The 15546-nt window shown below is 39.9% G+C and overlaps 1 protein-coding gene across 1 annotated transcript in view; it reads right to left on the bottom strand.

Moving 5' to 3' along the window:
* Positions 1–15546, bottom strand: part of LOC133388826 (collagen alpha-1(XIII) chain-like) — a 154399-nt gene that overhangs the window by 113717 nt on the left and 25136 nt on the right. The window contains exon 6 of the mRNA XM_061635208.1: positions 434–469. Coding sequence (XP_061491192.1) covers positions 434–469 — 36 coding nt within the window. The remainder of the gene's footprint in view (positions 1–433; positions 470–15546) is intronic.

Here is a 15546-nt window from a genome sequence, read left to right as displayed (position 1 = left end):
AGGCAGGCAGATAAGGGCAAAATGAAGTTGGTGGGGAAGTGCCCCATTCACACTAATGAACCAGCCTCCACTGATATTAGTTACTGTAACGCTCTGAGAAATAGGATCTTGCCATTTACCCTATATATTTCTACGGTCAGATCTGGAAATTCGTACAAATGAGTATGCGTGGTTTTAGTCTGGTGTTACAGCATTTGTTTTAATAAATTATTTCTGAGGAGAAATATATGAGATTGCTATACTTGCATTTTCTTAAAAATGTCTTTTTAAAAAAACCCCAACTAACTGAATGAAATAGCAACATCTTTCTGTGACATAATCTGCAGCCATCCATTTTTAGAACAGATTCACTGAGAGCCATTTACTTTTAGGGATGCTGTAGTTAGAAATATATCATTCATACATACCAGTATGTAATAACAGTGCCACTTACCGGAAACCCAGGAAAACCTCTTGTTCCAGGCTGTCCCTGAATAGAATGAAGCGGAAAAAGAGATTAAAAGAAACAGATGAGACAACAGCATGTGTGACTAAATCACTCCATCAGGCTTTATGATTTCTTACTCTCCATCATTTGCCAGAAGAAAATAGGTACACTTGTTTTACATGACCTGAGACATTAGCTCTTGACTGTAGAGAACATATAGTACAAAATAACACTATTTCTATGGGGTCTGGAAACTACCACAGTTCACTAAAGAATACTGGAGTCTCTAATTTCAAGTTGCACATTTATTCCCCTCTCAAAAATGCTTATTTTGATACTGAGGTACCACAGATCTTTATATGTTTCAGTACCCAGTTGAGTGTACCATTGTTTTTCAAAATTACAAGCCTTTGACTTTTATACATATTGCTAATGTGGCTGCTGTTATTTCTGCAGTTGCTCCCATACTGTGCTGGGCACACAGAAAGACTTCCACCCATGTGGTTCAGTTTCAAGGTATATTTACAAGCCACACAAATGATGGGCCTCCTATAGGCTGGGCATTACTTATGTGGCTTGTAAACACACCCCAAAGCCAAACCATGTGGGCAAAATGTTCCCAGATCTGTGTGGAAAGAACTGCATAAACTGGAGGAACCACACCAGGAATTATATGTGTAAATTAAATCTTGGGTCCAAATGATGAATGGTGACCAGCTCCTTGAAATACCAGCTATGTGAAGCCAACGCCATGTGACAAAGCATTGATGAAAAACTCCCTACCGCATGTATTTGGCACTTGCTATGCACTGTTGCAAACCCTCAAATAAAGTAGCCTGTGTTGTAGTGAGATTAGTCGATCTGGATGTTGCATTGCTCAACACACACAAACAACTTAGCAAATGGAGCAGCCACTTTTAATTTAAAAAATATTGACTCTCTAGCATCTAAACCTGAGAGAATCTGGCAGATCATGGGTGCAGCTGCATAGAATTAATCAGGCGATGGGTAAAGCCAATAGCAACACCTTTTTGGATGGCCACTTCTAAATGTTAGGGATTTTCATATCCAGATATTGGTCACAAAACACAATTGTAATGGTAAGACAAGAAAAATAAATGGCATTGGGTAAACCTAGTCTCTACCAAGGATATGTTAGAATTCTGACCAATCCAGATTTGGAACCGCATTTTCCATTAATTAGCTTGCTCTCTATCATTTCAGATCAGATTTCTATGTTATGATTTTCTGTTGCTATTTTCAAAAAAGGATTTTTTTCAAAAAAAATCTACCTCCAAAATATTGATATTAAGAACAATAATTTTATTGCTATTTCATTTCATTTATAGATATTTCCTTTAAAAATATTGATATAAATACCAATATATTTTGTGCAGGGGAAATAGCAGATTGGTAAAAGCAGCAGCTAGCAGACCCAGAATGAACTCAAATCGATACCAGCCTGTTAGGTCAATAGAATGCTTTCAAATTGGCACTGGCCAGCGGATACCAACCCTAGCCTCCACACAGTTTAGATTTTAAATGGATATGAGCCCTATTCAGGTGTTATTGTGTGAACTCATATAGGGAGAACGAGGGCTGCATATGGTAGTCCTTGCCTCCAATGTACCCATGCAAGCTTCCTGTTCCTCTTGAATATTCAAAACATTTTCGCCTGGACACACTTAGTAGCCCTTTTCAGACCTTTCCATTCAATGCCAGCAGAGCTGGCACATGCAGGGATGATGGAGTGGAGGTCATGTCAGGATATACACTCCTGTATACCTACTCATTTTGGGAATTCCATTTTCAGGCATAATAGCTGAACAGGGTTAATATTGCTTGTTTTTGTAAATCAAGCCTTAGTATTGTTTAGGGTTGCCATGTCAGAAGCATCCCAAACCCTGAGATTTCAGGGGCAGGCCCTAGTGATGCCATAGGTGGCGGGCCCTAGTAATGTAAGCATGAAACATTAAGCATTAACCACAGGTGATTGGAGCACACCACTAAAAAAAAAATCTCTGATTGGAAATTAAGATAGAAATCTTAGCTAAATGAGGGTGTTTTCAGGTCCAGCTGAAGTGATGGGATCATTCCTTCTCACCTGCTTAGAGAGCCTGGGTAAGGAACATTTAATCTAGTCTACTTGCTTCTGGCAAGAAGAGTAAGTGCCCTCAGGCCAGGCCAGTCACCAGAAGGCCATTGTAGGAAGAAAGGAGCCTAGTGTTGTGGAGATGTTAGATGGGAGCACTCAGGAATAAAGACGGATGCCCCTGAAGGCTGCAATTCTAAACACATTTACTAAGGGACTAAGCCCCATAGAACTCAACAGGACTTACTTCTGAGTAGATATGGTTAGGATTGTGCTGTTGGTAAAGCTTGACTAGGGATCCTCTGCAATGATACCTATATCAAAGCAAGGTTGGCAATCCCCTGCCTGGAATGCCCTGCCTGCCTTTTAATGTGGCTGCTTCAAACTTCTTTACAGACTTGACTCTTCACTGCAGATGAGAAATGAGAAAGAGTTAAGAAGATTCTCTGCTCTTTCCTGCCTACTCTGTGGGCTGCTATAAATTCAGTTTCTTCCCAGTATGTGAATTCTCTTTTAGCACTATTGGGCAAGAAACAAACCATCATGCAAATAACAAGGTGCATCATCAGTGGGCTTAAGGGGGTTGAGTTGACCACATGGAACCACTGTTGTTGCTTCTATGGATGTAAGGGAGTAAGTTCAGAGGTAAATGAAATGCAAACAGAAAAACAAGAGACAGTGATGATTTCCTAAATGCAATACCGTATCAACCACAACAAGATTCCTATGAGTAAGACAGAAAAATCAGCATCCCACAACCAGTCAGGGTTCCTAACCAAAACTAACAAAAATCCTGGCAGCCAGTCAGCCAAGGTCACAGAAATCCCCATGCAGTACAACCTGACCTAGGGGCTGCAGTTAGTGCAGAATGCTGCAGCATGATTGTTGACATGAATGAGGCCCTATCAGCACATAATACCTCTGCTCTGAAATCTGTACTGGTTGCCAATTGGCTACCAGGCCAAATTCAAGGTGTGGTTTCTGTGTTACAGGTTCCACATAGTACTTCTGCTCTTGTAAGAAATCGATCCTTTAGTGTGGCAGTACCTATGCTTTGGAACTCCTTGCCTATTGACATTAGGCAGGCACTTTATTGTACTTGTTTTGGCACGTGCTAAAACATTTCTGTTTAGGCAAGCCTATTCAGGCATGTAGAAGCTATTATGTTTTTTATGTTTTAACTCATTGTTGGTATTATTTTGAATGTTTTTAAATACCTGTCTAACTGTTTTTGGAAATAATTTTATTGTTTTAATTCCTTCTATAAACCACATTGAGGTTTTTACTATAAAGCAGTATATAAACGTTGCAAATAAAATACATAAATACATTTTGGAGTAGCTGTGGCCCTTGGGTCTCTTTCCTCTTTTAGGCACAAAGGAATCTCCCTTATACTTAGTCAAGCAATTTGATATCCACACTGATAACATGGGCTGGCATTGGCTCTCCAGGATTCCAGGCAATAATCTCTTCTAGCAATTGATTTTTGGACCTTTGCATGCAAGCATGTGCCCTACCACTGAACTATAGCCCTTCCCCTGTTTAAAAATGTATCTTTTAAAATTGTTCCTTTCAATTCACTAATGAATGCACAGCATACTTGGCAGATCCAGACCATACATATAAAGCAAATTCAAAACACATTTGAAGCACATGAATCCCACCACAGAATCATGGCAACTGTAGTTTGTTAAGGGTGGAGGGAACTATAACTGTGAGGGGGAAACTACACTTCCCAGGATTCTTTGGGGGAAATCATGTGCTTTAAATGCGAGTTGGGTGTGCTTTAAATGTATTATGTGGATCTGCATTACTTCATAAACTTTACCTGCACATAAGTTATTTTAATTAAATTTAAAAATGGAAATCAGCTACAAAGGTTACGGGTGACCATGGGCTATGCATCATCTCTCAGCCTAATCTGCTCCTCAGGGTGAAAATAACAGAGGGGAACCATGACCACCCCAAGAAAGAAGGGCACACTTAAAATGTAGAGGAAATAATAATTTATAACCAAAGTGTGACATCAGATACACATCAAGACATAGTATGAAGAAATATGTGTATAAGCATGAATGTCAGAGATATTTATTATTTAAACAACCTGTAAAGATATTTATAGTGCAATCCTATGCATGTTTACTCAGAAGCATATCCCAATGTATTCAACGGGGCTTACTCAAACAGGGAAGCATGCACAGGATTGCAATTCAGTGATAGGGAACTTCACTCACCCAATCGAAAATTCAGAATCATGCCACTCTAAGCTGTTTTGCTTATACTTGTTTTAAGGTTATTGGATTTTAAATGGCTTTATTTGTTGTTGGGAGCTGCTTTGGTTTCAAACCCTACCTCACAGGGTTGTTGAAATTATTCCATATATACACATGCTGGAGATGTAAAAATACATATACCTCATATAATAGTTTATTGTCAAAACCAGTTGGCCATAGCAGAACTTTTCCCCCCACAAAAAGTATTAGTTTCCTGCCAAATAAAAGCAGTGACACCTAAGTAAGCCCTGCCTAACTGTTGTTTTTTTTAAGGATTGGAGGGGAAGAAAAAGATTTATAACACAATGCTTTTCTGTGTTCGCTCAGAGGTCCCACTGATTTTAAGCACAATCCTAACCATGTCTACTCAAAGGTAAGTCCTACTGAATTCAGTGGGGTTATCTCCCAGGTATGTAGACTTAACATTGCAGCTGTATTCCCAGAAGAACTTCATATTGGGAAGGTTTTCAAAATAAGTTATGGATAAGACATATAAACTGCCCTCTTCAACAGTCCAGTAAAATTTAAACTCATTTGACTCCTTAATTAGAAAGTATTAACACTGCAGCATGCACACTTTTAAAACCTTCTGTTCAAAAATTATTTGAAAGATAAAATGTATAATATGCCATTTTTGGAAATAATTAAAAAAAACTGCATGGACCCTTTTATTATAATTATAACTAAAGTTGTTTATTGTATATGTCCACCAAGATCCTGCTGTGATCTTCTGTTGTAGTGCAATCCTACACATTTTACTCAGAAGCAAGTTCCAATTCTGTACAGAGAAAGTACTCTTTATGCTGCTGCAAGCCATAGATTTTCTGATTTTCTGAAGTGAGACAAGCAGGAAAACAAAACTGTTCTCAGAACTTGAAATATGGTTTAGGTATTGCATGGCGGGTGGTCAACAAATTTTGTCAATCACAACCCTGACTTCACTTATTGGCTAAACACCTGAAAGGGCAGGGATCAGAGCAGCCAGTACTAACAGAAGTTGGGGTGTGTGTGACATTTTGGTTTATATCTTTCAAACCAGATCACCTAGAAACTTTTAACCAAGAGCCTGGAGGATAAGGTCACTCACTTGGAGACCTGGAGAGGACCCAAAAAAACCAGAGTCTCCAGGGAAAAACTGGAACCTGGCAACCATAGCATTGTTATGTGGGTAGAGGAAGTAATCCAAGAGCAAAGAGACTGCTATAACAGTAACAACAGACATTTGTCATTCCTTCTAATACCAAACGTGGTGGTCCCGTGCCTGTCAGCTTGGCACAGAAACAGAGCCTCCCACAGTCAAGGTAGGGGGCTCTCCATGCTTAAAATTGTCCAACAAAGACCGATGCTCAATGGCTTCTAGGGCCTATGGAATTCTGAAGGCAATTGAGCATAGGGATGGAGTACAGAGATGTGAAGGCCCAGAAAAAAAACTGATTACCCACCCTCGCCCCATTTTTTCCATTGGGAGGAAGGCTCTGGGGGAAAAGGAGGGGGAACAGTTTTTTCCTCAAATTTTCCATTTTTTCCCTCAGGTCTTCAGGCTCTAATGGAGGAGATAATTTAATTTGGTCTGCATTTTTAAGTGAATTGACCTAATTCATGTCTCCCAGACTAATACATGGGTTGGAGCAAAATTATCCTTTGGATTTTGCATTTCTCTGCATTTCACAATACAACTGTCAGCTCAAAAAACAGCAAAATGCATCAAAATGTGTATTGTAGGATAACATACATTTGGAAATGCACACATTGAGATAAATACATATTTAGATACAAACTTTTGTAGGTTTTTAAAAAAGTTTCAGATGAACATGGAAATGGAATAGAATGGATTTAGGAATAAACACATGAGAAACAGGCATAGAATGGAACTAGACTAGACTGATTCATCCATTCCTAGCTGAGCATCGGTTGAAGGGGAAAAAAGGAAAATGGGGTGGAGAGAGGGAATGGAACAGCTCAAGCCCTTGATCGCTTATAATATCCTGAGTGGTAGGACTCAGGTGATGGGGCTGCACTGTGACTGCACAGGTTAAAAAACTACCCTCTGCATGCTATATGGGGAAGTTTTCAACAGTTTGAGGGGACAGGTTAAAAGGGCACATTTTCCCTTTCTCACTCTCAACAACCTCCTTCCTCCACTATAGATCAAACAGAAGCCTGAAACCTTTAGCACTCTAGAGAACAGCAGGGGGAGGTTTCAGTAAGGTAGCAAAGGAAAAAAGTATTCCTTTTCCTTCTACTCTTCTAAAGCCTCCCCCACTGTGAGCCCCAGATAGTGCTATAAGACTCCTGCCTGAAGCCTTGAACTGGCGCACTCTTGTTAGGGGCTGGGGATCCATGGCAACATTTGATGCTGGGTCCCACTTGTCCACAACTTTTCACAAGACTTTCCAAATAAGTGTTCATGGATGGGCCAGAATTCTGCTGGATTTGGACTTAGCACCAGATTTTTAAAATAGTCCATGATATTATCTACCTTTGAGGAGGAAATCATTCTCCTCCAGCTTCAGCGGTTTCCCTAATACTGGATTAGCTCCGAGCAGAGAGGGAGCAAACCAAGCCTACATAGTTTCCAGCATTTAGAGGGTTAATACTACAGTGTTTTAGAGGAAAGCTTAGAAAATCTCCTTAACATGGGTGAGACTCTCTAGGCTCTGTGTATGCTGTGGTATTAACCCTTTAAACCCCTCCCCACTCATCTTATTTGCTGATCTAGCAATCTCTCTCTCACACACACATACACACACTTAAATTGAAGCACAGATAAAGCTAACATGAAACTGACTAGGCAGAGGCAGGCAACCTCTGGTTTTCTCCCATGGCTGAGGAGTACAATTCAGATAGGAGGAGGAGGAGGTGGCAAGGGAGAGGATTGGGGTGGTACTGGCTACCATTAAGACAGAGATGCTTTCCTTTCTCAGAAGTAACTACTGCAATACCAATATTTCTTCAAAAGGAAAAAAAATGGAATTTGGAATGGTAAAAGTGGAATAGTGGGGAATAGTGGGAAAAAATAAAATGGAAAAGAACCACCTCTCATTCCTTCGGAATGCCATCAGACCGGCTACAGCATGCAGTCTCTATCCCTACTCCTGTTGCTGATTCCATTGCCTCTCAGCCTCCCTTGCTGCCTGCCTCAGTTAATCACCATCAGGTTTTGGTTATGCGTTGGAAACTTGACATTTAAACCAGTTTATCAGCATAGAGCTACAATGTTCTATGGCTCGGGAAACAGACTCACTAAAGTATATACACAGTTGCACTTTATCTTCACATCTTAACAGCAGTGTTCCTGTTCAGGATCCCAACCAGCCAGTCATGCTGTCTTTGAGGATATCCCATCCCATCCCCAATGTTCTCTTTTTGTTTTTCAACTGCCAGTTGACGTTCCATGGCTACTTAGCATGCTCAGTCCTTATGGAGCTGTTATGGAGGCTTTCTATGGATTTTAAATATTTTTCAGCTTCTGCAAATTTTGGGGTTTCCATAAGCAGGCGTGACAGCTCCTTATTGGTGGGCTTGTTTTGGCTCTAATACTGTTGGCACTCAGCCATTCACCAACCGAGGTCACTATTAGCTCCCATATAGATACAATTATATTTCATGACCCACTGTTTGGGTAACAAATCTAATGCACACAAATAACCAGTGTTAGGGAAATTAAAAGGAAAGCAGTTCTGTGGAACAGAGTATATGCTTTCCACTTTTCTTTCAGCTGTTCTTCAACTGCAATCACTCAGGCTTGCTTCACATGAATGACGGGAAATTGAGAGCAGTGTTGCAGAAGGGTTCGTTTTGAATTCCAGACAGTTTGTCTGAAGTTTCTGAATCAATTACATGTGTGTTACAACTTCAAGCTCACCTACCAGTCTCTTTTGGTGCAGTTTTCAGGGCCTGGGATCACTTTATAAAGATACTTTACAGAACTGCATCATAGTGCCATAAAGTGAGGCATTTAATGCTGGTCAATCAAAAATGATGGTGGTCTTGATCACTCAGACCCTGTTGCCTGGCTTTCATATCTCCTCACTCATTTTATCCATAAGGAAAATGTGAAGCAAATATGGTTGCCAGAACAAAGCTAAACAAGGATGGTGCATAATGCCTACAGGAAACAGAGCAGCAAATATGTATTTGTGCCTATTTCCAAAAGTCCTCTTCTGGTTGTTCCATATGCTTCAATTGTGTCTCACTTTCATCATGTACAGAATTTGTAGCTAATTTTCAAGTTGACTTGCTAAGTATACTGTACCTGAAAACCATGCTGCTTTTTTTTACTTTTACAATATTGCAAGCATGTACTGAATTTAGAAATGCTGAGAAACTTCAGTACATGGAGACATATAATAAATGACAAAAATGTTTTTGATGCTTGTATCTAAAAATATGCTTTCTGGGACGTAGACAGCTAATATTTTAAAAATATTTTGTTCAGTATATATTATATAAGTGGTCCATTCATTTGACTTGCTCATACAAGTAAGCATACGATCTTTAATTATACAAAATGGTCCATTCTTGTTTGGTTTTTGTACAGCCTGGAATTTGATAGCTGATGGCTTATTCAAGCCATTGCATTGGCATTTGTGTCATGAACAGTTGTTTTAAATGACATTGTTGATTTTGTAAGTGTTTTTATTGTCAAATGGTTTTATGGCCATGTTAGGATGTAGCACTAAACTATGTCTTCGCTTAGCGTTAAGTGCATGAGCCTCAGGCTTCCAGATTCCCACCACCATCACATCTGGTGCAACCATGAGGATATTGGAAGCATCTACTTTCACTTTTAAAGTAACTGGAGCTCCTCATTATGTCTGAACTCAAGAGAACACTGGTTAGCTTTAAACTATGGTTTGTTAACTAGCCAAATCACAAACCACAGTTTGATCCTGCTTTATTCGAACTAACCATAACAGCAAAGTGGGAGGGAGCATGCATGAGACTCATAGCATGTACATAACACTAAACCACTGTTTACCATTATATCCCAAAAGGCCCATTATGCTGTGAACCACTAAGATCATGAGCCCACTTTGAGAATTCAAGACACAAATATAACTAACCAACCAAATAACATCCTATCTGCTCAATATGTATATAACATATACATCTATTAAAAACACCCTAAATCTCCAGTATTTGTTCCTTATGTGAAAACTGACCCTGTAAAACTGCCTTTGGGATTTCCTAATACTCAGGGAATGGAGACTCCCTTGTTTACCTAATGCACAGAGTATATTTACGTGCTATTGTTCTGCAGTCTGATCCAAAGGGACTGAAGCAGACAGTAACATTCACTGTGGAGCCACAAACTAACTCATGTGACTTTGTGCAAATTGCTTATATTTACCTCGTTTGTTAAATGAAACAAAACAAAACAAAATGGGGGAAGTTTACCATTTCTTATATCATGTTAAGGACTGAGAAGTGTTCTGTTAAGTGTGCTCAAAATCCCAGGTTCATCTCTTTCTCTTAATACTTCGCACAGTCCAAGATAGGCAGACTTCAGGTTTGCAGGATGTAGTTTGTGTTTGTACTAGAATTTCGAAGTCCACCAACCAAAGCCAGGTGCAAAATAACGGCATTACAATCATTTTAGTAGTAAACATAGCCTTTATTTACTCTCTTAAGGCACTCGTTTTCAAACTTTCTCTTCTTCAGACAACTTTCCACATTTGCTTGTCTACCATGGAACCCTTGCACATTAGCAGAGGAGTCTGAGTCATTTTGTAAAGAGGCCCCTCAGTGCACGTGGAACACTTTCTGGACTTTGTTGTCCCCCCCCCCCAATTTTAACTGAAAATGGAACCTAGAATACACCCGTCCACCACTCTCTTGTGCCTGTGCAGGTTACAGGGAAAAACTGGTAATAGTTGGCAAGCTGTCTTTTGGAGGAAATGTTGTTTCTTACCAAGTGTTTCATTGAAGAACCTCTAATAAGCTTCCAAGGAACCCTAGAATTACCCAGTGCCTGCTTTTAAAACAATTCCTTCTGAAAAAGCATGCATTTATTTTACAAAAGAGTTTTTACAAGCCAGAGAATGAGGACAAAATCATCTTAGAAATTATTTTGAGGATTACTGTGGTTATAAAATGTCTTTCAAATTGCCCCAAACACCACTTTTTTTTAATGCTGGTGTGACTCGAGCAGTCTTGCTTTAAAAAATATTAAACTTTGCATTTGGTCATATTTGCTTTGGCAGAATATATAAAACCACCTGGAGCTGCTGGCCAAGGACCGAGGGGAGGGGATCTGCTCTAAATTCAGTGGCCTGTCCCCTCCATAGCTTTCCAAAAGAGCAAGAAAGAAGAGGATCCCACTAATAAATTTCTGACTGTTGAGCTGTCTTGGGCCATTCTCAGTTAGGGCCGAGAAAGGAAAAGAAGAGGAAAGCCGGAAAGGGTGCAACTTGGCCTCTGATACCTTCCTTGTAAAGCGACTATGCTTTTCTTTTCAGCTCTTTAAGCTGGAGACAATAAAAGGCCAGAGCAAAAGTTCAGCCACTAGAGATTCCAAGAAGCATTGAGCTTTCTCTTCCTCAAATGTTGTTTGTATCAAGTTTTCAAGAATAGAACTCTGGGAACTGCCAAATTGTGGAGAGCGTCTGTTTCTGCCATGCTCAGCACGATGCTTTGCTCAAGCCAGCAAACCTAAGTAATGCTAAGCAGCTGAAAAACTCTGGATGTGCAAATGCTCACATCATCTTGCCTCCAAAAGACAGTCTGGAAACTATTTGTCATCTCACATCTGTCTAAAGCATGCTATTATTCCAGTGTTCCCCTGCATTTCTTTGCTATCAAGGTCCTCCTTAACACTTATCATCAGGTCACCATTAAATTAAATAATCTTTGCAATTGATTTGGAGATGGAGAAAAAGCATTTTTCCTCAGTACTGATTATTATAGCAGGCAACAATTCACTTCAAGCATAATACGTGCTTTATTAAAGCCACAGCCCTAAAATTATTGCCTCTCAAGTAGTTCCACTACAATAAAGCTAAGGAAAATGTTCTCTTGTGAGGGGTCTTAAGGTGAAATCAATATGTCCTTTCATTTTATAAAATTGGCCTCAAAATACAGGTTGGAAGAGGCAGGTCGTAAGAGTCTTGTGGGCAGATTGTCAGGTTATCAGCAAGACAGTGCTATGGACAATAGGATTTCATTTCCTGGTTCAAAGCTAAGATTGCTAGATTCATTATGCACAAAGACAATGTTCTGCTGTTCAATTGCACATTTTATATAATTTTTTCCTTCTCAAGAATCAAAACTTTCAGTTCCTGACTCTTCTGTGTCTACACTTTTCTTTCCTGCCTCTCTTATCCTGAAATGCAAATTATGGTAGACATATTTTTTAACCCTCAAAACAGGGTATGCCAAGTGACAGGATAAACCAGTACCGACCCTACTCCATAGTTATACAGATCCAGCTGCACATCATCGTTCAAAGTTGTAATATGCCTTCTCCAGCTCAGAGCTGCAGCACAATGTAGACTAACTGAAGTAGCTGCACATTAGTGCAAAATGCGGGGAAAGTATTTCCCTTTGTACAATGTGTTGTTATTCATTATTGTATGTAGGTGAGCCTTGTGGGTTCATAAGAGCATAATCGTAGCCATTCTGTATAAAATCAACATGGGGAAGGGGATCATGCCCACTGGCTTGCACATGCATAGACTCAAAGCACAATGTCACCACATGTGGAGCTCAAGAGCAGGGCCATTAAGAGCAAGCCTGTTTCGGAAGCCTCTCTTAGACTTTTTGTTGAAAGATCAAAATAAAATGATGATATTGGGATTTGATGATTAACTAAGACAGCCTATGGAGAAAAGTGATCCTGTATGTATACATTAAGGGACAGGTTTGATGTATATTATATACTTATAGCTGATCTGCGACAAATCGGAAGTCAACTATTTTATTTTTATTTTTTTTGTTGTATTATGTTTTTTGACTTTGTTTTGTTTGTCTTTTGAAAAATTTGAATAAAAATTATTAAAAAAAAAAAAAAAAAGAGCAAGCCTGTTTCCTCCTTCATATAAAGTTTCTACCCAGAATTGCAGTGTGAAAAGGGCATGTTTCATTCTGCTAGTATGTAATTTGCAGCTTAGTCATCTGGAGAAATATCACAGGTCACAACAATCCAACACAGAGATAAGTGCATTTAAACCAGTAACGTCAGCTACCTTGAGCATGCCTTATGTGCTGAATTGTGGTCACCAGGGATGGAAGGATCTGTCAGTTTTGGTTCTCTCATGTTCTCTTTTTTCCAATCTTAAATTCAGTTCTTCACATTTCTGCAGCAATTTGCATTTTTTAAAAAAAATCCTCATAAATTCTGCAGCATTTTAGTGCAAATGTCTCCTAATAAGCATATTTTTCTATGCAGTTTTGACTAATGTACGCATTTTTAATGCAGTTTCTTCTAGTATAATGCATTTTGAGTGGTATTTCAACTACTTCATTTTAATGCACCCTTTCTCCTAATATATGCATTTTTGTAAACAATGTTTGCATTACAAAATTCGGAGAAGAGCGAATTTCAAAGGATGACTGTGTTTCAGTTCTCATATTGTTTTGGAAAGTGAGAATTTGATAGATTCAGCTTTAAATGAGAACTGATTCAAATTTCTCCCCCATCCCTAGTGGCCACTGTAAATTATGGCAACATACAAGCAGTCAACACATAGTTAGTCAAAAGATATAACCTCAGTTTTATATTTTTGGTCAGTAACTCAAATTGGCTGAAACCAGTGCCGGTTCTAAAGGGCAGCCAGGTGGGCACTGGTCTGAGGGCCCCAGAGCTACAGGAGCCCCTGAGGGGCCCTCCACTCCCCTTCTGCAATATGTGGCACCATCCGCCTGCCCGCCATTCCCTTGCCTCACCTATCTGTCTCCTGTCTTTTACCATTGCCCTTAATGAAGATGGCGACCGCGGTTTCCCTAAGGTACTGAAGCCGTGGCCGCCATCTTAGTTGATGGCAGAGATGCGCACACGTAGCACGCACACGTGCCATCAACAAAGATGGCGGCAGACGCTTCATCCCCTTAGGGAAACTGCGGCCGCCATCTTCATTAAGGGCAATGGTAAAAGGCAGGAGACAGGTAGGTGTGGGTGTGGGGGGCCCATGCGCTCGCACTCACGCGCACACGCCTGGAGCCGTTCATGGCTGAAACACATATAAAATGTGACATAAGACAAATGAGCACCTCAGCAACCTTTTTTCCAGTTTGTCTCCTGGTTTACCTATATCAGTAAATCCAAGCAGAACTAATACAGCCTGGTTTCACACTGCAATTTATTCCATTATTCTGATGATTTCTTACCTGGTAATTTGTGCATTCTATTTGATCTTTCACATGACATACAAGCTAGTTCTGGAATTCTAGTGGAATATAGTGCAAGTTTAGCACTAATTTTCATGATAAATAATACCAGAAACAATCTGTTTGCAAGCTTGGGAACCTGGAAAACTGCAGGAGTTTTTTGCTGGCTGCAACCGCTCACATGACAGGCATCCCAGCATGCAGTGCGTTCCTGCCCTTTAGGCATGCACTTTTTTTTGCCTTACAAAAATTGTACCCGTATTTCAGCATAGGTGCAAGTAGCAGCAGCATTTCCCACACACACACATGTCTATTCAACTAAAAATACATATGTCAGATGCTAAAGCAAGAGAGGTTGTATGGTTATGTGATGAGACCTTAGACCTCTACACAGTGGGAAACTACAGTATGCATATGTATAATGGCTGAGGGACAAAAACAAGTCATTCATTACAGCTGTGTGAAAGACAGTTGAGCGAAATGCCGGTATATTGGCTGAAAAAGCTTCTGTTCCTTAACGCAACAGGTACTGCAGTGTGAAAGGAATTTTAGAAATCGGGACAGAAGCTCTACCATTTTAATCCGTTAAACTAATGCAATAAATCTCATGTCTGAAAAGAAGCCACAAGTCAACTAATTCCTGACTTTTAGACATAAGATATACCAAGTTGTCTTATACTGAGTCAGGTCCCTCTAACTCAGTATTGCCTATTAGGATTGGCAATTCTGAGACAGGTGGGTCTGACTCACTATAAGACAACTTCATCTATTTTGTGGCAGTGGCTGTTCAAGGCCTCCATCACAAATCTCCTCAAACCTCCCTACCTGAAACTATTTAACTGGAACTTCCAGGGACTAGAGCTGGGAATATCCGGATGCAAAGTATCTGTCCTACCAATGCCCTTCTCCCTTGTTGGAGGGGAAAATGTATGCTTGTTGTTAATAATGTGGGTAACTGCCACTCTATGGGCAATTCCACTGGATTTAACAAAATCCATTCCACAGCTCTCTGAATTCCTCTCAGGTGTTTTGCCTGAGAAGAAGACCCACAAAAAGTCTTAGAATCTCGCCATAAATGAAATTTTGGGTACCACCAATTCTTTTCTTATGAATGCTGCCTCTCAGGGGGAGGTGGAGGGAGTAATGTATGGTTCAAGGTGATTACAGTATAAATAAAAAGTTGAATCAGTAACAGATTTTAAACTTTTGTTAATGCATAAGTTCTTCTGCAGTGAAAGAGGGCAACTGAATTTCATAGGTAATAAGAGAAGAAACAATATGGTTCCCTTGAGGTTTGTGAGAGGGATTTGGGTGCTTTTTACAGCCTTCACGTGAAGCAATACACACAGTATAGTATGAGTACATAAAAGCAGGGCTGTTCCAAAGAATTTTGCTGCCTGAGGAAGAAGAGCAAATCCCCTCTTCCT

Source organism: Rhineura floridana, chromosome 7 (assembly GCF_030035675.1).
Source record: "Rhineura floridana isolate rRhiFlo1 chromosome 7, rRhiFlo1.hap2, whole genome shotgun sequence".
NCBI lineage: Eukaryota > Metazoa > Chordata > Lepidosauria > Squamata > Rhineuridae > Rhineura > Rhineura floridana.
This window is presented reverse-complemented; position numbering and strand designations above follow the sequence as displayed.